General features: G+C 36.9%; 1 protein-coding gene across 1 annotated transcript in view; it reads left to right on the forward strand.

Moving 5' to 3' along the window:
- MACROD2 (mono-ADP ribosylhydrolase 2) overlaps positions 1-25,172 on the forward strand; it is a 2,059,152-nt gene that overhangs the window by 57,406 nt on the left and 1,976,574 nt on the right. The window contains exon 3 of the mRNA XM_032606628.1: positions 21,106-21,213. Within this exon, the coding sequence (XP_032462519.1) occupies positions 21,106-21,213 (108 nt within the window). The remainder of the gene's footprint in view (positions 1-21,105; positions 21,214-25,172) is intronic.

Genomic DNA, 25,172 nt, shown 5'->3' on the forward strand with positions numbered 1-25,172 from the left:
TGGATGGCATATGTGGCAGAAAGAAGGGACTCTGACCAAACTTTCAGATTCAGACTAGTAATTTTCTTCTCCTGCTAGCTAACACTTATTGTGTTTTTACCGTGTGTGGGGCACTGTTTCATATGCTTCACTATGTCTTTTTGTTTTTAAACATCTTTTTTTTTGCCGTACTCGGGCCTCTCACTGTTGTGGCCTCTCCCATTGCGGAGCACAGGCTCCGGATGCGCAGGCTCAGCGGCAATGGCTCACGGGCCTAGCTGCTCCACGGCATGTGGGATCTTCCCGGACCGGGGCACGAACCCGTGTCCCCTGCATCGGCAGGTGGACTCTCAACCACTGTGCCACCAGGGAAGCCCCTTAACATCTTTATTGGAGTATAATTGCTTTACAGTGGTGTGCTAGGCTCTGCTTTATAACAAAGTGAATCAGCTATACATATACATATGTTCCCATATCTCTTCCCTCTTGCGTATCCCTCCCCCGCTCCCTGCCCCACCGCTCTAGGTGGTCACAAAGCACCGAGCTGATCTCCCTGCACTATGCAGCTGCTTCCCACTAGCTATCTATTTTACATTTGGTAGTGTATATATGTCAATGCCACTCTCTCACTTCGTCCCCGCTTACCTTTCCCACTCCCTGTGTCCGCAAGCCCATTCTCTACGTCTGCATCTTTATTCCTATCCTGCCCCTAGGTTCATCAGAACCATTTTTTTTTTTAGATTGCATACATATGTGTTAGCATATGGTATTTGTTTTTCTCTTCCTGACTTACTTCCTCTGTAGGCCAGACTCTAGGTCCATCTACCTCACTACAAATAACTCAATTTCGTTTCTTCTTATGGCTAAGTAATGTTCCATTGTATATATGTGCTACATCTTCTTTATCCATTCATCTGTTGATGGACACTTAGGTTGCTTCCATGTCCTGGCTATTGTAAATAGAGCTGCAATGAACATTGTTGTACATGACTTTTTGAATTATGGTTTTCTCAGAGAATATGTCCAATAGTGGGATTATTGGGTCGTATGGTAGTTCTATTTTTAGTTCTTTAAGGAACCTCCATACTGTTCTCCATAGAGGCTCTATCAATTTACATTCCCACCAACAGTGCAAGGGGGTTACCTTTTCTCTACACCCTCTCCAGCATTTATTGTTTGTAGATTTTTTGATGATGGCCATTCTGACTGGTGTGAGGTGATACCTCATTGTAGTTTTGATTTGCATTTCTCTAATGCTTAGTGATGTTGAGCATTCTTTCATGTGTTTGATGGCAATATGTATATTTTCTTTGGAAAAATGACTGTTTAGGTCTTCTGCCCATTTTTGGATTGGGTTGTTTGTATTTTTGATATTGAGCTGCATGAGCTTCTTGTAAATTTTGGAGATTAATCCTTTGTCAGTTGCTTCATTTGCAAACATTTTCTCCCATTTTGAGGGTTGTCTTTTCATCTTGTTTATGTTTTGCTTTCCTGTGCAAAAGCTTTTAAGTTTCATTAGGTCCCATTTGTTTATTTTTATTTCCATTCCTCTAGGAGGTGGGTCAAAAAGGATCTTGCTGTGATTTATGTCATAGAGTGTTCTGCCTGTGTTTTCCTCTAAGAGGTTTATAGTGTCTGGCCTTACATTTAGGTCTTTAATCCATTTTGAGTTTATTTTTGTGTATGGTGTTAGGGAATGTTCTAATTTCATTCTTTTACATGTAGCTGTCCAGTTTTCCCAGCACCACTTTTTGAAGAGGCTGTCTTTTCTCCACTTTATTTTCTTGCCTCCTTTATCAAAGATAAGGTGACCATATGTGTGCAGATTTACCTCTGGGCTTTCTATCCTGTTCCATTGATCTATGTTTCTGTTTTTGTGCCAGTACCATACTGTCTTTTTTTTTTTTTGCGGTACGTGGGCCTCTCGCTGTTGTGGCCTCTCCCGTTGTGGAGCACAGGCTCCGGACGTGCAGGCTCAGCGGCCATGGCTCACGGGCCTAGCCGCTCCATGGCATGTGGGATCTTCCCGGACTGGGACACGAACCCGTGTCCCCTGCATCGGCAGGCGGACTCTCAACCACTGCGCCACCAGGGAAGCCCCATACTGTTTTGATTACTGTAGCTTTGTAGTATAGTCTGAAGTCTGGGAGCCTGATTCCTCCAGCTCCATTTTTCTTTGTCAAGATTGCTTTGGCTATTCGGGGTCTTCTGTGTTTCCATGCAAATTGTGAAATTTTTTGTTCTAGTTCTGTGAAAAATGCCATTGGTATTTTGATAGGGATTGCATTGCCTCTGTAGATTGCTTTGGGTAGTATAGTCATTTTCACAATGTTGATTCTTCCAATCCAATTACATGGTATATCTCTCCATCTGTTTGTATCATCTTTAATTTCTTTCATCAGTGTCTTATAATTTTCTGCATACAGGTCTTTTGTCTCTTAGGTAGGTTTATTTCTAGGTATTTTATTCTTTTTGTTGAAATGGTAAATGGGAGTGTTTCCTTAATTTCTCTTTCAGATTTTTCATCATTAGTGTATAGGAATGCAAGAGATTTCTGTGCATTAATTTTGTATCCTGCTACTTCACCAAATTCATAGATTTGCTTGAGTAGTTTTCTGGTAGCATCTTTGGGATTCTCTACGTATAGTATCATGTCATCTGCAAACAGTGACGGCTTTACTTCTTCTTTTCCAAGTTGGATTACCTTTATTTCTTCTTCTCTGATTGCTGTGGCTAAAACTTCCAAAACTATGCTCAATAATAGTGGTGAGAGTGGACAACCTTGTCTTCCTCCTGATCTTAGAGGAAATGCTTTCAGTTTTTCACCACTGAGAACGATGTTTGCTGTGGGTTTGTCATATATGGTCTTTATTATGTTGAGGTAAGTTCCCTCTCTACTTACTTTCTGGAGGGTTTTTATCATAAATTGGTGTTGAATTTTGTCGAAAGCTTTTTTCTGCATCTGTTGAGTTGATCGTATGGTTTTTCTCCTTCAATTTGTTAATATGGCTTATCACATTGATTGATTTGCATATATTGAAGAATGCTTGCATTCCTGGGATAAACCCCACTTGATCTTGGTGTATGATACTTTTAATGTGCTGTTGGATTCTGTTTGCTAGTATTTTGTTGAGGATTTTTACATCTGTGTTCATCAGTTATATTGGCCTGTAGTTTTCTTTCTTTGTGACATCTTTGTGTGGTTTTGGTGTCTGGGTGATGTTGACCTCAGAATGAGTTTGGGAGTGTTCCTCCCTCTGCTGTATTTTGGAAGAGTTTGAGAAAGACAGGTGTTAGCTCTTCTCTAAATGTTTGATAGAAGTCACCTTTGAAGCCCTGTGGTCCTGGGCTTTTGTTTGTTGGAAGATTTTTAATCACAGTCTCAATTTCAGTACTTGTGATTGGTCTGTTTGTATTTTCTATTTCTTCCTGATTCAGTCTTGGGAGGTTGTGCTTTTCTAAGAATTTGTCCATTTCTTCCACGTTGTCCATTTTATTGGCATATAGTTGCTTGTAGTAATCTCTCATGATCCTTTGTATTTCTGCAGTGTCAGTTGTTACTTCTTTTTCATTTCTAATTCTATTGATTTGAGTCTTCTCCCTTTTTTCTTGATGAGTCTGGCTAATGTTTTATCAATTTTGTTTATCTTCTCAAAGAACCAGATTTTAGTTTTATTGATCTTTACTATTGTTTCCTTTATTTCTTTTTCATTTATTTCTGATCTGATCTTCATGATTTCTTTCCTTCTTCTGACTTTGGGGGGTTTTTATTCTTCTTTCTCTAATTGCTTTAGGTGTATGTTTAGGTTGTTTGTTTAGATTTTTCTTGTTTCTTGAGGTAGGATTGTATTGCTATAAACTTCCCTCTTAGAACTGCTTCTGCTGCATCCCATAGGTTTTGGGTCATCGTGTTTTCATTGTCCTTTGTTTCTAGGTATTTTTAAATTTCCTCTTTGATTTCTTCAGTGATCTCTTAGTTATTTAGTAGTGTATCATTTAGCCCCCATGTGTTTTTATGTTTTACAGTTTTTTTCTTGTACTTGATATCTAGTCTTATAGTGTTGTGGTCGGAAAAGATCTTTGGTACGATTTCAATTGTGTTAAATTTACCAAGGCTTGATTTGTGACCCAAGATTTGTGACCTATCCTGGAGAATGTTCCATGAGCACTTGAGAAGAAAGTGTATTATTCTGTTGTTTTTGGATGGAATGTCCTATAAATATCAATTAAGTCTATCTTTTTTAATGTGTCAGCTAAAGCTTTTGTTTCCTTATTTATTTTCACTTTGGATGACCTGTCTATTGGTGAAAGTGGAGTGTTAAATTCCCCTAATATTATTGTGTTACTGTTGATTTCCCCTTTCATGGCTGTTAGCATTTGCCTTATGTATTGAGATGCTTCTATGTTGGGTGCATAAATATTTACAATTGTTATATCTTCTTCTTGGACAGTTTCCTTGATCATTATGTAGTGTCCTTCTTTGTCTCTTGTAATAGTCTGTATTTTAAAGTCTATTTTGTCTGATATGAGAATTGCTACTCTAGTTTTCTTTTGATTTCCATTTGCATGGAATATCTTTTTCTATCCCCTCATTTTCAGTCTTTATGTGTCCCTAGGTCTGAAGTGGGTCTCTTGTAGACAGCATATATATGGGTTTTGTTTTCTGTATCCATTCAGCCAGTCTATGTTTTTTGGTTGGAGCACTGAATGCATTTACATTTAAGGTAGTTATCAATATGTATGTTCCTATTACCATTTTCTTAATTCTTTTGGGTTTGTTATTGTAGGTCTTTTCCTTCTCTTGTGTTTTCTGCCTAGAGGAGTTCCTTTAGCATTTGTTGTAAAGCTGGTTTGGTGGTGCTTAACTCTCTCAGCTTTTGCTTGTCTGTAAAGATTTTAATTTCTCCATCAAATCTGAATGAGATCCTTGCTGCGTAGAGTAATCTTGGTTGTAGGTTTTTCTGTTTCATCACTTTAAGTATGTCCTGCCATTCCCTTCTGCCTTGCAGAGTTTCTGCTGAAAGGTCAGCTGTTAACCTTATGGGGATTCCCTTGTATGTTATTTGTTGCTTTTCCCTTGCTGCTTTTAATATTTTTTCTTTGTATTTAATTTATGATAGTTTTATTAATATGTGTCTTGGCATGTTTCTCCTTGGATTTATCCTGTATAGGACTCTCGGTGCTTCCTGGACTTGATTATTTCCTTTCCCATGTTGGGGAAGTTTTCAACTACAGTCTCTTCAAATATTTTCTCAGTCCCTTTCTTTTTGTCTTCTTCTTCTGGGACCCCTATAATTCGAATGTTGGTGAACTTAATGTTGTCCCAGAGGTCTCTGAGACTGTCCTCAATTCTTTTCATTCTTTTTTCTTTATTTTGCTCTGTGGTAGTTATTTCCACTATTTTATCTTCCAGGTCACTTATCCACTCTTCTGCCTCGGTTATTCTGCTATTTATTCCTTCTAGAAAATTCTTAATTTCATATATTGTGTTGTTCATCATTGTTTGTTTGCTCTTTAGTTCTTCTAGGTCCTTGCTAAACGTTTCTTATATTTTCTCCATTCTATTTCCAAGATTTTGGATCACCTTAGTATCATTATTCTGAATTATTTTTCAAGTAGACTGCCTATTTCCTCCTCATTTGTTTTGTCTGGTGGGTTTTTACCTTGCTCCTTCATCTGCTGTGTGTTTCTGTGTCTTCTCATTTTGCTTAACTTACTGTGTTTGTTTGGGGTCTCCTTTCTGCAGGCTGCAGGTTCGTAGATTCCGTTGTTTTGGTGTCTGCCCCCAGTGGGTAAGGTTGGTTCAGTGGGTTGTGGAAGGCTTCCTGGTGGAGGGGACTGGTGCCTGTGTTCTGGTGGATGAGGCTGGCTCTTGTTTTTCTGGCAGGCAGGACCGCATCTGGTGGTGTATTTTGAGGTGTCTGTGAACTTATGATTTTAGGCAGCCTCTCTGCTAATGGGTGGGCATGTGTTCCTGTCTTGCTAATTGTTTGGCATGTGTGTCCAGCACTGTAGCTTGCTTTTCATTGTGTGGAGCTGGGTCTTAATGTTGAGATGGAGATGTCTGGGAAAGCTTTTGCCATTTGATATTACATGGAGCCAGGAGGTCTCTGGTGGACCAATGTCCTGAACTCAGCTCTCCCCCGTCAGAGGAACAGGCCTGACACCTGGCCGGAGCATGAAAACCCTGTCAGCCACATAGCTTTTGGGAAGTCTGAGGTTTTCTGCCAGCGTTCAGTAGGTGTTCCGTAGGAGTTGTTCCGTATCTAGATGTATTTGTGATGTATTTGTGGGTAGGAACGTGATCTCCATGTCTTACTCCTCTGCCATCTTGAAGGTCCCCACTATGTCTTAATTCATTTAATTCTCACAACAACCTTATGAGATAGGGACTATTCTCATTTTACAGGTGAGTCATCTGAGGCCCAGACAAGTTAAATTTGGTCAGTGCCACACAGCTAGTAAATAGAACTGGGATTCAACTCTAGAAATAATGCTTCTAGAATCTAGGGTTTTTTTGTTGTTTTTTTTTAACCACCATCCTTTACTGACTCTTAGAAGAGGGGATATTACAGATACATATATAGCTATAACACAAATAGAAAGATATTCTTTTAAATAACATTAAACTACAAGATGACATGCAAACTGTATGAGTCATCATAATGGAGGGAGAGAAATACTGGACTGCTATCAACTAATTCTGTGACTTGGGCAAGTAATGTAACCTCCTAGGACTTTGGTTTCTTCATCTATAGAGTTCCAAGGTCTCTTTCAGAAATTCTGTGGCATTCCAGTTTTTTTCTCTTTATTAATTTATTCCTTGTAATTCCTTCCTTCCCCTGTTCTGTTTAGATTTGGGTATCTACTACAAGTTAAATTATCGCCTCTGAAAATGTCAACTTTTCATTTAAATTGTGCCAGAGTGTTCGTTTTACCTTTGTATGTGATACTGTAGAGAAGTCCATTATTATGGGCTTTACTGTGTGGATTTTGATCCCTAGAGAGCACACCAGGTCCTCTTAAATATAAACACAGTCAGTAATCGATTGGTCAATGAATTCTGTATTGTGCATTCACCAGATACCTGCCTCCGTGCCAGATCTTGTAAAATCCTGAGATGTTAGAATTAATTGGGCGTTGTTTCTGCATGCTAGAAATCTTATAGAAATGTTCACTGTGTAATATTTTGAAATGTATTCTTTAAAATTTGTTCATTTTTGTGAAATGACAAAATACCAAAATGACATTTTAAAACATTTTTGTGTCAGAGTGTAGAGATGAATACAAACATAATGATTTCAGAAATTTCAAAAATTTACCCAGGAACCACAAACATGTATTATGACCCATAAATATGTGTACGTGCATGTAACTGAAACAAAATTTTCATAGAACAATACTTTTTATTAGTATATGTGATGCACTGTAATGTTTTAATTCTATTCTATATTAGTTTGTGAAAAAGTTGGTTGCAATCTATCAAACTGAGTTCATAATCCATAAAGGATCTCAACCTACACACAGAAAAATATTACACTTCAATAGTAAAAAAGGAGGCATAATTAAATATGCTACTGGTTTTCTGATTTTTTAGTTCTTTTCTATTATTTCTGTATTTGAACCAGCACTTAGTTATCTATTTTTATAAATTAGGATTTCATAAATTTACTAAAAGGGCAGAAATTTGATTCTCTCTTTCTTTGGAGTATAACCTTATGAAATTAAATAATTGATTTTTATGCAAGGTTACTTGAAGTATTAGGTTGCATTATTCTTATATAAGCTTTAAACTATGAACCGTACTATGTAGTCATACCATAATTTTTAACTAAATTGATTTTTAGCAGAATATGTCATTAGGATAAAGCACACCTTTTTATCACCTAAGCTCCCAACTCAGTTCTTCAAGGATAGTCACATTAAACTTTAAAGAAAAGTCCTGTATGAATGAAGTATGTCCTTATTTAAAGAACTTATGGGTCTAATTTTTTTTAACCTTGTGAGATTGATCTTTACTATGAGGGAATATTGCACAGTGGTTAAACACAGGGATTCTAGAACCACATTTCCAGGGTTCAAATCTTGTCTCTGTCGGTTGCAAAATGTTGGGCAAGTTAGTTGCTTAATTTCCTTGTGCCTCAGTTTCCTTAAGTTACCTCAATAGAGTTGTTATGATTCAAAGTGTTAATATAGAGAAACAGGCCATCTAGAATAAATGGGTAAACATTTGAATGTATCATTTTAGGAAAGAGGGTGGAATTAGGATATATGCAAATGGATCTTTCGTTCTTATCTAAGGACGTGATGCTGGGCACCCTGCACCCTCTCCTGCACACACATTCCTCCCTCTTCCAGCATATCCATTCATTCTCTAATCTTACGGTTCTTTCAGGTGTTGGAGATGTTACACTAGAAGACCCTGTCTCCTAGGCTAACTCATAATAACTGTTATGCCGGGAGTTTGCAACTTCATTTTTGTGCTGAGTCTTCTTCAAAGCCCCCTCTTGCCCCTCCCCTCTTTCTTCTCTCCCTCCCTCCTCCTCCTCTTCCTTTCCTTATCAGTTAGCTTTGCTGTGCAACAAACCCTTCAAAAATTAGTCGCTTAAAATAACATTGTTTTTATTATTGCTCATTAGTCTCTGGTTAATCAGGAGGTTTTATAGTCAGCTGGTGGATTGGCTGGGGCTGAATGGTTCTGGACAGTCTCACTCACATGTCTGGCTGGCAGTTGTCAAACTGTTTGATCTAGGGAGCCTCAGCTGGGATGGCTGTCCCTGCTCCCAGTGGCCTCTTATTCGCCAATAGGCTGACCTGGGCTTTGTGTCATGGTGGTCTTGGCATAGCAAGAGAAGGCAAATACAAATGTGCAAGCAATTGTTAAGTCACTGCTTGGGTCACATTTGTTGATGCCCCACTGGTCAAAGCAAATCACATGGAAAAACTGAGTCATTGAGGAAGAGTATTATACAAGGACATAGACACAGGGAAGTATGATTCTTTGGAAGTCTTTTTGACTCAGTTTATGAAACACATTCTGAGTTACTGAATTTTTACTGCATCTTAGATCCCAATATAAGTTTTGATTGCAGTTTACTTGTTTGACAGGCAAACATTTATTTTAATTTGATGGGAATTTGTCTCATGTTCTTTTTTTTCATGCCATTTCAGGATTTTCTATTTTGAATAGATTTTTAATAGTTTCCTTGGATTTATAGTCATTAATCTTTTGAAGCTCTCCTGCAGAAATCTCACATCCAAATGCCTGTGGGAGACAGCCAGGTAAGTAACTGGGTGAGGCCAACTTAGTTTAGGTATAAACAGATATACTGTAAATTGTAAACTGGAAAGCAAAGGATGCCTGTCAAAGGGTGTAGCTTCTACTCCCACATCATGTGAGGATGTGAGATCAGTATTTCCAGATCTCCTGATTTTTCAACAGAACTAGGAAATCTAAGTTTTAATGTGAAATCTCCTGACTTTGAATGCTAAAATTTAATTGAATGCTAAAATTGAAATGCAGTTTAAAAAGCAAAAACAGTGATACTGTTTAAGCCGAAGAAAATCTTATCTTTGGGCTAAATTCAAGAAAAAGCTGTCAATTTGTGACTTCTTTAATGGATCCCAAACAGCCACCATCCAAGGCCTTCCACCATCTGGTTTAAACCTGAATAGTTCTGATCTCATCTGCTACTACCCCCAGTTTGTGGTGCTTTCCATATTCTCATCATGGATGAATCTTTACTTTTCCTCAAGGCAAACTCTATTTTCTGCCTCTTTGACTTAGGAATGCCCTTCCTCTTTTCACTCTCATCCCATCCTACTGTCCTCTGGTATTCTTCCTGATCCTTTAAAACTCAGCTTGGATATCTCCACTCAAATAAAAGTTCGTTGAATGTTCTGTCTGAACCTTGAAGTACTTTAAGTCTTTCTCATGGCATTTATAGTACTATTCCCTGTATTGAAGTTATTTGTGTATGCTTTATTATTCTGCTAGAGGGTGGAGTTCATAGCTTGGCTGGACTTTATATTTCCTGCATTAGTTAGCATGGCTATCATGCCTGGATTCCTGCCTCCCTGCTCAAGTGAGGTGTCACTCAAATATGAGCGCTTTATCCAATGGTTTCCTTGACTTTCCCTGACAGGGTTAGTTTGGAGTCCCAGGACTGAAAAGAAAGGGAATTTGTTGCTGAGAATTTCATCCATGGAAGCTCTGTGGAAGTTGGAAATAGGAAGAGAGGTGGGGGGTTAAATGTTGGCCCAATTAAAGAAGTGAGCTGTTAAGTTGGAAGGGCAAAACAGGCAGGAATCTGGAATAGTGGCAAGATGATTGTTAGCCTGACATGGTCAGATAGGATATGGAGGTGTGCAGATCAGCAGGCTGGCTGGTTTCAAGATAGAATCTCAGAAACACAGCCTGCATCCCTGGGGTTCCTCTAGTTCTCACGTTGTATATTCTTAAAGCCTTGTAATGAACCCAAAGATATTTTTCTGATCATCTTGATTATAAATTTAATTTAAACGCTGATTTCTATAGAAATTTGCTTGAGCTTTCTTTTTTTTTTTCTTTTGTGGCATGGTCTCCTACTAACTTTTTTGTTTTATTTTTAGAGAGAGGGAATATTAATTTGAATTTGTATATACAGAGCTGGATTAAAACCAAGCTGATTTTAACTGGCATCCTCAGAATGAAAGAGGTCAACTGGCAATAGGGCCCTTGTTATGAGATCACCAGCCAACTTATTGGCACCCTTGGTGGCTTTTTTGTTATCATGCCCATGGGTGCTAAAATATAGAGGATGTTAATATGAGGGAACATAAGAAGTTGAAGTGTTCTAGGCACTTCATGTGAATATCTCCTAGTATCTTAGTCTTCTGAGCAGTCAGAGGACCCAGTGATGGTCTGTTAGCTGTATATCAAATGGTCTTTAGGTAATTTGGCAGTTCCAGAGGAAAAGTGATGAGACAGTTTTGTTCAATACATTTTAAAAGTTTGAAATGTAAAATATACCTATGATTTTTATGAAAATTATATTATATTATCAATATTATAGTCTTAAGGGTTATGCTTTTAAAACAAGGGGAATGTTGGTCAGTTTATCTTAATTAAGATTCAGTTAACAAAGTTTGTTTCTCTAAGGTATTTTAATGTTATTAGTGAGTTAATGTATATTTGATTAAATTTGCTTTTGTTGTTACTATAGCATTGCATTATATTCCTACATAAAAATGGATCAGTATCTCTAAAGTGGTTTATTTATGCCTAAAAAAGAGGTGAAATAGTAACATAAATGCCAGAACTCAGAATAAGGTCATAAATTTAAATAGTAAACTGAATCCCAGTACAAATAGAGTAGGTGTTGGGACAAATGAATCAGCAAGTTTGATGATTTTGCATAAATAAACGAAAAAGAGAAAGTACAAATAAAATGCATGATTAATATGTGCAAATTTGATTTTATTATGTGGCTCTCTAATGCCTTGTGTGTTGTATGTTATGAAATTATGTAAATTTTAGCAAGAAATCATTGAAGCCCTTGTATTATTTGCAAAGTATGGTAACCACTTCAATAAACATTATTCTTTTTTTCTAGGGCAGAAGTAAATAATGCTTTTGGGGGGGGAGTGAAATTGATGCATTTTGCAACTAAAGGGAGAGACAGGATCTAAATAACAGATACCTCATTCAGAGTTGGATGCATTATAATAAAATAGGTAAATGAGAGCCTGCCTAGCTTGTTGGTAAAGAGCATGGGCTACCTGAGCTCAAATCCCAGGTTTGTACTTACCAGCTGTGTGTACTTGGTCCATCGACCTCCTTTTTGTATGCCTCAGCTTCCTTTTCTACATGGAGAGAATAGTGGTAATAGGTACTACATAGATTTGTTATGAGGATTATAGGCGGTAATATTTGTAAGCATTAGAACAGCAGCTGGCACATAGTAAATGCTATACAAGTATTAGTTAAGTAAATAAACTAGAACTAAATGAAAATGTCTATTAGAGGGAAATGTTTTTATAAAGATGAGATTATGACTCACACAAATATAAATTGAATATTTATCAACAATTTTATTTAACTCTGGTCCAAAGGAGAATTTAAAGAACCACACGTATATACACAGTAAGGAACTCTGAAATGAATTTACAAATAAATGCAAATTGTCCATAGGAAAGTATCAGTTGCGTTCAAGGGAACATAATTTATTTGCATTTCCACAGACAAGAATCATTTGCATTATTATCTGTTTTCTACAATTTACAGAATTATAAAATAGCTCAAAGACAAGGAAAGGTAGAGATCATTTGAGATGTAGAGATCATTGGCGATCCAGTACCTGGTGGTGATCGCCACTGAGCCAGAGCCCCAGGTGACTGTCAGCTGAAGCACAGTAGGGACAGATTTTTAACCTTAAGATTCTAAGTATACTCTCTGAAGCTGGGTTAGAGGTCCAGGCTTCTTTGTTTAAAAGGTGCTTATTGGGTTGGAAATCTTTCTTCCTGGCTCTTTATTTCAAGCAGAGATTCACTCCTGGGCTGGAAAGGCTTTTCCTGGCTCTTTGTAAGGCCTCTCTGTTCTCTCTCTTTATTTGATCTGCTTCTCCCATGGGGGCTTCTCAGTTCACTGAAACCCTTCCCTGCACTTGAGCCCCTGAGGACTGTATGCTCTGCCATCACTGTCTACTTCCTTTCTTGCTAGCATGACTTTACTAAGGATAATTTGGAACTTCATTGGCTTCTTTGGGAAACAAGATTTCCTCAGACTGGATCCTCTAAGACCTCTCCCTTCTGGTCCTTCTTCCTCCTCATAGACCTTGGATTTTCCCTTCAGTTCCATTTAAATCCTTTGATATATCCCTCTTCAAAACCCTTATCTTCTTCATCCCTCCTCTCCTGCTGCCAGACTTTTCCCTTCCTACTTAAGCTCCTTAGCTCATATAGCCACTTGAACTTTAGGCCCCCTGCTCCCAACTGGGGACTCTCAAGGAACTCAGGGGCCCCTGAAAGCTACTACTTGAGGCTCAAAAGGAAGAAAAGGTGATTGAAAACAGACTGGATGTTTTGTCCACTCAGAAAAGCTTTGGGGACAGCCAGACAGCTGCTTGATGTCTCCTGTCAGTTTCTCACCTAAAGTTTAGTCCACAGCCTCCATAAGATTACATATCGGGGCAAATGAAAAATCTTGAAAGTCTCCTCCACAAATACCAGTAAAAAGCATTAGCCCTTGTACTGAACAGGTAACCTTAACTTGCTCCTTCTGCCAGAAACAAAATTTGGATAAAAATATCAAGGGGAGCAAAGACCAGAGTATATTACTATATTTACCTGACTCATGGCTAAAATTTTAGTGTGAAAGCTATAAGGTCTCTGTTTGCATCTGTCTGTCTGTTTGTTTACGTACATATGCATTTATGTGTATATGATATTTTTCTACTTTCGGATGGTGTTACCAAATTAATTCATAAAATCCCATGAAGGAGCTCTATGCAAATTAGCTTAGAGATAAATTAGCATTATATAAGTTAAATATTCCTAAAACTCCCAGAAATATAGAAACTAACCCCAAAACTTTTCAAGTTTACATGACTTGGGTAAACCTCTGGTAAATAAGACTAGTTTAATATTGTTGGTTTAAAAAAACAGGTATATCTTCTGAGTTATCAGCAGTTAAGTATAATACGAGCATACATGTTTGTTGTACTTGGGTTTACTAGTCAAATAAGCTTATGTTATATCTACTAGATGTTTAAGATTATAAATATTATAAATTCAACCCAAGACCAAATATACAAGTAAAGATGTAGTAATAATGAATTGCTTGTTATCCATGACTTCTTGTATATCAAGTGTAGCAGTAAAAGAAAATCCACATGTTTAACTTTTTTAGGTTTTTGCTTTTGCAAACTTGCCTAACATGTATGTGCTGTAAAAATAGTTAACAGAGAGATAACTTGAGATGATGGTGAGCTTTGTTTTATGTCATATGTCTGCATAAAAATAGTTTCCAAAATCTTTTTAGTACCTTGTAACCCTAGACTTATGTTAAATTAAGTATAGATATTCATTATAAAAATCTAGGTTATTTCTAAGTAAAATAAACTACTGAAATACTAATTACTGAACATAACTTTGTTTATATAAGTTGGCTTCTTTATTTTAATGTGATATAGAGAAGCTAAATGTATTTGAATCTGTTAATAAATGTCCTTTTGCCATATAAAAACACATGTCTCTAGAAATTGAAAGATGGTAAATGTATAAAATTTGCTAGCCTGCTACAGAATGCTGGCATGTGACAATTTGCAATTTTCTACTTCTTAGTCTTCTCTGTAAAATAAAAATTAGTTAAAAATTGTAATTAATGTATATAAATGAAACTACTAAAAATAATAAACAATAAGAGAAACAACTCTTTATACAAGGTTTGTGAGGAATGAAGGATTTTTGTTGTTGTTAAGCAAAAAGAGAGTCATTTTATTCTAAATTGAGATCACTGCTTATTTCAGAATGAGAAAGAGAAAAAATATAGGAGAAAACCTGAATGGATATAGAGTTATAGAAGGTTTGCAAAAGAGCTAATCTGTGATCAAATTAGCTAAGATTGAATGAATTTATTTGTTTTTTGTTTTTGTTTTTAAATGAGCCCAATAATGTACTGATGCAAAACTAGAGTTGGGTTTTCTCTCTGTTAAAGTAATGAAGTTTTCTTGGATTATTAGTCTGATCTTAATAAGAGATCATAAAAGGATTTTCTTTATCTTTTAAGTAATCTACTTAGGAACAAAGATTCTATGTCTTATCAAAATAATTTCCTGTGCTTTATGTTGTTTTTGTTATGTTACCCAAGTCAAATCCTAAATGAAATCTTGAACTCTAACTGAGATAGATATCTCCCAGAGGGTTCCTGGAAAATCTCAAAGGATTTGTTTTTTCACCTTGTAAAGAAGGAAAGGTAAAAAAATAATTTGGTTTAAGGGGGCTTCCCTGGAGGTCCAGTGGTTAAGACTTCGCCTTCCAATGCAGGGGGTGTGGGTTCGATCCCTGGTCAGGGAGCTAAGATCCCACATGCCTCACGGCCAACAAAACCAATAGATAAAACAGAAGCAATATTGTAACAAATTAAAAAATGGTCCACATCAAAAAAAAATCTTGGACTTCCCTGGTGGCACAGTGGTTGAGAGTCCGCCTGCCGATGCAGGGGACACGGGTTCATGCCCCGGTCTGGGAGGATCCCACGTGCCGCAGAGTGGCTGGGCCCCTGAGCCATGGCTGCTGGGCCTGCGTGTCCGGAGCCTGTGCTCTGCAACAGGAGAGGCCGTGGCAGTGAGAGGCCCGCGTACCAAAAAAAAAAAAAAAAAAAAAAAAAATCTTAAAAAATTTTGATTTATTTGATATATTATATTATATTACATGGGAAACATTGTCCAAAAAGAAATGATGCTTAACCTCCCCATGGTTATATTTGTGTGGGTAAAAATTTTTACTATATATATTTCAGAAATTGTATGAAGTTCATAGAAATTTGCCAGTATCCTTTTTATCCATCTTATGTCCTGGTATAATTTTGTCAGTTATAATTCGAGTTATTTAAACATTGTATGTCATAGAAATAACCGGATTTCCTTATTAGTTATATCATTTTTATAATAAACTCTCTTCAGATCTTTAACAATGACCATTTTTAAGTCTTTTATCATTCACAGATAATTTTTATTTTACTCTGATTCTTCCCTGAAAGCTCTTGCAGTCAGCTACAGGCAAGAGTGCTTTGTCTTCAACAAAAAGTGACTATTTCAGAGATCCATGGAAAGGACTATGGCAAGTACTCTAGGGTATAGGCTTCTAAAGACATTATTGCTTAAATAACTTTGAGACTGTACTGCTGGACCAAGTAAGGATTTCCAGAACTAATGGAGAAGCTGACTGGTTTAAACAAAACAAAACAAATGCTAACCCAAGATCAAGTGAACAAAAATTCATTACATGAAGAAGAAAAAAAAGAATATACTATACAAAAATGTTTAGTAGAACAGAATAGAGTATTCAGAAAGAGATCTCAGTATATAAGATTACTTAATATAGTTGTTGTTTTAATGGAATAAAGAAAGTATGTGGATTTTTTTTTGTTGTTGTTACAACACTTTAAATAACGCTGGGGGAAAGAAACAAATCAGTTACATGGGACTGAATGAACTAATGACGAAGAATGATTATGATTTTTGTGGTTATTGATAAGGAACAATACTGGTTCTTTAATGTTTTATTTAAAGAAGCCCTTTTTATCTTTTCTCAAGCTCTCTGTAACTCATGACAATTTAGTTAATTATACTTTTGTAAACAGAAATGAAACATTTAGCTTTTCTCCCTACCTGATCTCTCCAGAATTCAGAAACTCTATTGAGTATTCTTATTTTCATGGCAGTGACTTTATTTGTATAGGTTCAATAAGAATCTGTCTTCCTTGTAACAGGACATAATTGGAAAAATTAGTTGTATAGACTTTGGTTGGAATGTCATATTTGTGAATGATAATCTCAAAGATATAGAATCTCATGTTATCAGATAGTTTTAAGGAACTAAGATTTGCATTATAGAGCCAATGCTTACAAAGCCCTTTTGGAGAAACCAGTCTGGTACCTGGTTTATAGAGTTCCCAGCCTTACAGATGAGTAAGGAAGGTCACTTCCTATCAAGCCCAGGAACCTTAGGATATTCTTGGAACCTTGAGAAGAGAGGAATTTACCCAAATGTGTAGGTATTACAGGCTAAATCTGGTGGTGAGTTCTTGGATGTGCTTCCTAGCCTTGAGAGGCTTTGAAAAGTCTAATTTGAGATTCTTTATGAAAAGTTCCAGCAAAGCAAACTTGAAAGGCCTAAGTGGTCAGTGACCGTTCTTGCTGCATTTATGTAAATAATCAGACCAAATCTAATGAGACCAGACTTATTTTGTAAACAAGAAAAAAATGGGGTGGGGGGGTGACTGTAGAGAGACATTTTAGGTTTCAGTGGAAAACTGTAGTGCACCCTTTTGGGTTATTAAATTCCAGTCTTGATCATTGTCTTGCACATATTGTCAATTTTCTAGTTTCCTCCAGTATCTGGCTACAGCTCTCCAAAATGTTTCCAATTTTTCTCCCCTCCTCCTTGTTTGGCCTCATTGAGAACTAAAACTGCCCCTTTCTTGAAGCCCTGCAAGCTGAAGCTGGATGACCTGATATAAACTTCAAAGAAATCACCACAACAGATCATGTATGTACAACTTTCATGCTTGCTATTGTGTGGGCCATTCAGAAAGTTTGCTGGAACACCTGATGCGATCACCAAGGACATTGAAACTGCAAATGATGCTTCAAGCCCAACATGTAGATATCTTCTCAACTGTCTGCCCTCTGGACTCAGAAATTAGTTTTATAGTGTGCTCCAACCATTGATCTTTGTTTTTCTTTTTCTTTTCATGGGAATTTCCCTCATTAAATGCCTGACTGCTTGCACCAGAAATCCTCTACTACCAAGTCTCAACCAATGGTTCAGCTGGTCCTTAAAGGACAAAAGGCAACCTAATGAGAAATGGACTTACGTTGTTCAAAGGAAGGAAGTCTCTCTTTCCTCAAATAAGAGCAGGGACTGACAAAGACTCTCTCCCTTAACTAAACTTTAGTCAGGTTCCACCAAACCCTTTTTTCAACTAGGCCCCATCCTTGCCAGACCTGCATTGTCCAATTTTAGCAAGAATCCTGCTAAATCAATTTAGAGAGAATTTCTCATCCTTGCTATCTGGTCACTCTCCATATCTAATAAAATTCTGCATCCCCCCTCATACTCTAGGTGATACCTGACCACCCTGGCTTGCCTTCAGCAAGAATTGTGTGTTTAACCAAAATCTTCCCTCACCCCCAAAGTTTTCTCTTAGTAATTTTCCTTCCACTGATCCCCACTCTGCTCCTTGGTTATAAATCCCCACTTGTCCTTGCTGTATTGGTAACTGAGCCCAGTTCTGTATTGAGATCTCTTTTCCCTTATTGTGGTAGTTCCGGAAAAAAACTTTTTTTTTACAATATCGATAGGATACAACCTGGAAAAACAATTACTATCACATATGCACACTGACAGATATTTTAACTTTCAGCTGGATAAAGCCACTGATGTACAAAATGTGAATCAGTGCTTTGTGTACATATAGAATGTCTGTGAGGGAGCAATTCTTGACAGTTTTCTGTCCTATTTATCACTGAAAACCCAGGATATGGGAAAAGACACTTTGGGATCAGTGCTGGTGGAACACAGTTGTGTGAAAAGGAAGGTGGTACGTTGCTATTCAAGTAAAAGATGTGGCCTATAATGATAATTTACATTGTTATATTTACAGAGAACACTTGGTAGTCAAAAATATGCCATTTGGTTTTGGTTTATTGTTGGAGGAAATACTGATAATTTTTAATACTATCAAATTGTAGTTTTTGAGTACATTTATGCCTTTTTGATATACCATGTGAGGAGTTGGACAGCAGGTAGGTATAAATCTGGCTCTGAGGAAAAAAGATGCTCATGTGAATTTTTAAAATGAAAGAGAGATAAAGATGTTTCTTCATGATGCTAATAATTCTGATAAGACCATTTTGAGTAACTTACTTGAATGACATGTCATAGCAATATATTTATTTAATATGTTGAATTGTTTGAACCTTTAGGCTCAAAATGTCTCATTTTTAAAGTTTGAAGTTGAGAGATTATGATTTGTTTTAAGAAAACTGAACTGTGATATAAATGGTTTAAACTTTGATGCTTTCTAATACAATTCTTTAACAATTTCTTTACTTCTGGAAAAAAATACATGATTTGTTGCCACATATGTTTAAAAGTCTTACATGACTATAAATGCAATATTACATACATAATACTTCATAAGAAAACGAAGAAATACTTTTTAGAACTAAATGCAACTAGAGGATAGATCAGGAATCGATTTACTCTGTCTCCCAAGTTGAAACAGTCAATCTTTCTGCTTTCATTTGTGATATGTTTATCAATTTAATGCCTGATGGAGTTTTTTTTTGTTGTTTTTTTTGCGGTACGCGGTCCTCTCACTGTTGTGGCCTCTCCCGTTGCGGAGCACAGGCTCCGGATGTGCAGGCTTAGCGGCCATGGCTCACGGGCGTTGCCGCTCTGCGGCATGTGGTATCTTCCCGGACCGGGGCACGAACCCGTGTCCCCTGCATCGGCAGGCTGACTCTCAACCACTGCGCCACCAGGGAAGCCCCTGATGGAGTTTTAAAACTCATCATCAGTGAGAAGTCTTTATAATTTCTAGGTTTACAGTAGTCCAAATATCCAGAATTTTCTGACAAAGCCACCAAATATTTATTATCATCCAACAATCTTTAATTGGGAATCAGGACTTTCTAATTTGGTAAAAGTAGAAAGAATAGAAATTGATTGGTCATGGAACTCAAGGTCTTCTTGCTCAAAGTCTTTGTCATTGGACCAGGCATTGACAGATTAGTAAGAGCACAAACAAAATACGATCTCTTTCACTGATAGGGAATAATAATAAATGTTGAAAATATTTAAAAACTATTGTGGTATTTCAGTATGGATGCTGAAATAATATTTGTTACCTCTGTAAAACCTTTGTAAAAAAAGGGGCATGTTTGTTGAGAGCTTACTCTGGACCAAACATTATTCTAAGTGTAATGAGCTCATGTTAACTGTAAAGGAGCCAGTAATTTATGAACTGAGGCATGGGGAAAATATATAACTTATCCAAGGTCACCCAGTTGTTAATTGGCAGAACCAAGAATTGAACAGTTAGTCTGGTAGTAAAGCCTGAACTCTTAGTCTTTACCTGACTCAGGGAAACAGCACTCTAGGAGTCCCTGAGGTGGTCAAGTCAGCTGTAAGTGTTTTCTATTTTGAGGTCTTCTAAAGTCTTTCTCTACTCTTTTAATGTACAATTCTCCCACATTATTCTCCTACTTATTATTATTACTACTACTGCTACTACCACCAATGAATAATTGATTAGAATCCTTTAAGGAGAAAAGTGATTGCAAAGAAAGGATGCTTTGGAGGCAGAGAGAGGAAAGATCACTTTTATGGCCACAGGTCATTTCCTTCATCTTGGCCATTTTTTTCTTTGGTTATTGGGGCCGAAGACAATTTAAGTGTCTTGTAACCTATCAACCTCAAATCCCCTACATACCTCATTATTGCAAGCTCATTTGACAGTGTCTTTGTGAATCAATAGCATTACCTTCCCCCTTGAAATATTTGCATAGATCATGAGTTTAAAATGTTTAAATTTATAAATCATCTTTCCTAAAGTTATATTAAAAAGCTTTTTATGTATATAGCATTTAGTGTATTTTAAAACATTGATTTTATATAACTTCGTTGAATATATTTTAACATTATTATCTGTTAAAGAATACATGAAAATTCAGATTTTAGTACTCCTCAAAAACATTAAAAAATATGTCAGGTTTTAGAAGATAATGTTTTGGCTTGTTTTAAATATACCAGCTTTCTGGCTGTTGTGTGCAAGACAGAACTTTTTCTCTTTTCAATCTAGCAGCGCCCTCTAGAGTGAAAGGTTTATAGAATTTGATAAAGGAGCAGTTTCACACTTTCAGATGTGCTTGATCCATACCATTATGAGGGACAGCTTATTACTTAGAAGTAGCAAAGAGCTGAACCTAAATATTTTTTTCTTAGTAAATATTCTTTTCAAGGATGCATTTTAGGTAATTAGAACAAAATAGAAGTAAGCTCGTTCATTGTAAAAATTTGTCTTGGTAGTTACACATCTTTTTCTCATCTTGTGAAACCAGTGGTACATAATTATATCTTAAAATTGATATTTTTATAATATTAATAGTAAACATTGAACTTTTTGTTGACCTATATAACATGCCTAAATTTATTGAATGCCTATTATGTATGTGACACTGCATTTGTATTGGGGAATACACAATAAATAGAGAATAAGTCACACCCCTGGTACTTATACATTTATTTCCACTTGTCTAATGTATCCGAGTGTGACTTATATTGGCTCTTGTATTAAAATTGTCTTTATTAAATTAAATAAGAATATTACTATTAATATATATTCCTTCTTTATTACAGAAGAAAATACTCAGGAAACATCACAGGTGAAGAAAAGTTTGAGTGAAGAAGTTTCTCTCTATAGAGGTGACATCACATTGCTAGAGGTAGATGCTATAGTCAATGCTGGTGAGTAGTTGATTTTTTGTGATGTATTTGTTATACTGTTACCCTAAAGCTGGGTTCGAGTCTTGGTGGGTGTCAGGCCAAAAGACACAACCAAACCAAAGATTGGGAGAAGGAAGGACTTATTACTTGCAACAAGTAAGGAGAACACCAGGGATCTTTTACAAAGCAGTGTCTCGCAGAACAGCAAAATTGGGGAAGTTTTAAGCTAAGGGTACTTGCGTACTCATGAAGGGACTTGAGTGGTGTATGTGTATTCATGAAGAGGCTTGAGCAGAGGAGAATTCAGTATAGAATTGGGGCAAAGGTCAACAGCGTCAAAGCTTTAGTTGATTGAAGTCAGAAAAGGTCGTCATCATCATTCCATCCTCCACCTTGATGGGGGCCTTAGTTCCTGCAGAACTCATACAGATTATTACATATATCCCTTGAGGAGGAACTAGGACTCTGTTTTATCGCTGAACTATTGTTTCTTGACTGCTTTTCCTTTGTTCTTGCATTCTTTCACTTCCCTTAAAATCATTAATTACTGAGACCTGTTCAAAGGCAAGCATTGTGGCCAGGCTTAGATCACAAAATGACTTAGGCCAAAAATGGCCTCTCTTACGTCAAGAAAGCCATGCCTGGTTCTCTTTCTCTGGGGACCCCCTGCCCTATCTGCTTATAATATGAGTATTTATTATTGAAAAATATTTTTTCATAAATAGGAATAGAGGTATTTAAGAAAAAAATATCCCTTCAGGAATAGAAATATCATGTATTTACCTTCATTAAAAACATTGAAGGTTTATTTTGTGTATGTGATACAGTTAACGTGCTAACTCTACATGGTATCCATGCTAAGTTGAAACTAGGGTACTGGACCACTGGAAAAGTGACATTGTTGGCAGAAGGTTCTTCAGAAAGATCTTTAGCAGCTGTATTATAGTTGGTTTAATGCTTGAGTTAATAGTTGGCCAACATAGAAACAACTTCATCAAACTTTTTCTTCTTTTGACTTTGTAAAGAGATGATTGATCTACAGAAGACAAAAGTAAAATATAAAGAAATTATTTCTGCAATTTCCAAACCTCAGTTGGTTGGTTTCAACTTTTCATGCTTGTTTTTAATGTTTTATTTTAATTATTTTAGTAATTAATGATCTTAAGTAATTTTTGTTTTCAAAAATTATTTGGGAGAATAACAGAGTTAACTTATGTTTAATTTTAGTTTATTTCATGGTGGTCTGTATATTCTATATATTTTATTATGTGGGTGTATATCAAGAAATACATAATAGTTGATTCTATAAAAATAAATATCAATAATAAGAGGATATTTAATTATTTCAGTTTGTGTTTTGTAAAGTTAGGCTCTTTGCAAGTTGAAAGTGTCAAAAACAAATCTAGACTTAGGTAAAAAGAAGAGGCTTTATTCAAAAAGATTATTATAATAAGGGGTCGAGGGTTATCTCAATAGGAAGAGGAGGAATATTGCAGTAGGAAGAACCACTTTGACCATGAGATCTATAAGCATCTCAGTTCAAGCAGAAAAGGGCTTTTCTTTTTCAGGGAGAAGTGAACAGGCTGGAAAGAATTGGATGTGGGGCAGTGGGATGAGAGGGTGGCATGACTGGACAGTTGATCAGGGAATGTTTTTCCTTGAGGCCAGCTGATTATTGGGAGGGAGTCTTTAAAGAGGGGTTGCTCACCTTCTATTGCTCAAGGGTGGCCCAAAGTTCAGGGGCTTGGAGGAAGGAGAGAAGCCTGAATAAATTTAGGTCAAGTCCAGTTAACAGGCATTGATCGACCAGAATGGTCAATGGGGACAAATAGTTCAGCTAATCATTTATGAGATAAACAATGGGAATTTGGAGTGTCTGTGTCTTGGTCTTGTCATAGGTTACAAGGGGTCATCGTGAGTTTTATCTAAGTTACATGGGGAAGAGTGGTTCTTTGCAGTAAGCTGTTTCCAGGAACACAAAGGGGGTGGGGGTAATTTCTTGACAGTCTTTGCTTTCCAGGAGTACAGAATTCAGATGAAGTTCAACGTTGTCTCAGGTTTCCCTCTGGTGATTGAGTAAATTCACAAAAGATACTAGGCCTCGGTAGGTGAACGGACAGGTCTCACGGAGAAGTGGAGCACTGTTCAGGATACAGCATAGTGTTGGCCAGCAGGAAGTGTGGAAGCCTGCTCAGCCTGTTTCTCTCTCGGAAGTGACTGTCGGTTGCTAGGTGCTGTATCTGCTTTTCCGTAATTAGAGCTCAGTTTTTCTCTTTCTCTTCTTCTAATGCCTTTGTATTTCCTTCCTCCTCTGGGACCTCTGTAAAATGTAAACTCTTCATGAGAGAGCATGTGTCTGGCTCATTTAATCTCCACCCAATGTGAATCACTCCTTTTGGATACAGTTCCATCCTCAGATCACCTCATTCCTACAAGTCTCCCTTATATCTGGTCTCTATGGGCTGCTCATTTGTGGCTCTGGGTAAACAAGGTGCTTTCTGTGATACGAGGGGCCTCTGGAGAAGACAGGCCCTTGGAAAGAGTCTCATCAACTCCTTTCCAGTACAGAGGTTTCATCGGATACTCTCGTAGTTAGTAAGTCATCAATGATTTATTTATTTATTTATTTTTGGCTGTGCCACGTGGCATGCAGGATCCTAGTTCGGCAACCAGGGACCAAACCCGCACCCCCTGCAGTGGAAGTGCAGAGTCTTAACCACTGGACCACCGGGGAAGTCCCTATCAATGATTTATTTAGGAAGTTCCTGAAGTCTATAAACATGTGAACTTCAATTTAAAACAATTAAAATTAATTAAAAACTATATATACATCACCAGCCTTCCTCTATATTCTTGTAATTTCCAGCCATTGATCCCAGTTCTGCCCTACGGAGTATAATCAATGACATTTATTTCCTTCTTAAATACCTTAAGACCATTCTCATGAGTTTTCTCTTTCTTGTTATTAACATAACATTGAATTTGCCATGTTAGCATACTTCATAATATCAGTAATTATGGTTTTTCCTGAGTTTTGTTAGCTATATACCTGTTTATCTCCTCACTGAGGCTACAGACTAGTGTCTTTTTCACTTTTTGTGTCATCTCCCTAAGCAATGTCTTGTCCTTATGTTCTTAATAAACACCTGATACTATGTATTTATTAAATTGAAATATATGCAGTTGGATTTGTAGCACCCATAGCACATTCAGCACTGGGGACTTGACACAGTGAACACAATTTTGGCTCTGATTTTAAAAAAACGATTTTTTTGATATTTTTCTGATCAATCAATAAAAATAATTTGGGGGGTAACTTTTAGCAAAATAAAATAAAATAGTGCTAAACAGGAAAACATCACTAACAGGAAAACATCCCATTACTATTTTGATTCTTTGTCCTTGCCTGTATGTGTAATTTTTCGTAGCTGTCAGTATACAAGGGTTTGATGAATTTATATGAAGGCAGGCAGCAACTTCCAAAAACCATTTGGCACCTTTAGCTTACTTCTCTGGCTGAGATAATTATAATTTGGCCATGTTCTACATCTTACAAGGACAACCTCATCAGGAAGTACTCAGATAGATGGAAAAGAGATTCCAAATATACAGTGTAATGACTCTATTTTACAGCTTTCTGCGGTGCCGCTAGTTTGCCTGGTGTGTCGGGAGAGAAACAGCTGTTAACCTTTCAGGTGAACAAGGCAACATGGCAGGAAACTCCAGATCTGCCTCTAGTGAGAGGGGAATGAGAGGCAATGTGCCCAGTCAAGGTGCCAAAGCAGCCCAGTCATCACTTTCTATCACTTGTAAAGCTCTCTTTCCATGTCCATATTGGACATTGGAACACCTGGTCTTAGTTGCTATTAATGAAATGATTTGATATTTAAAATTTTTTCCCAATAAAGTACTTTTTGAACTTTCTTAGAGTTCTTTAAATGTGACCCAGGATGAGCCTCCTATATATTATATTCTTCTCT

The sequence above is a fragment of the Phocoena sinus genome, chromosome 15 (assembly GCF_008692025.1).
Source record: "Phocoena sinus isolate mPhoSin1 chromosome 15, mPhoSin1.pri, whole genome shotgun sequence".
NCBI classification, from domain to species: domain Eukaryota; kingdom Metazoa; phylum Chordata; class Mammalia; order Artiodactyla; family Phocoenidae; genus Phocoena; species Phocoena sinus.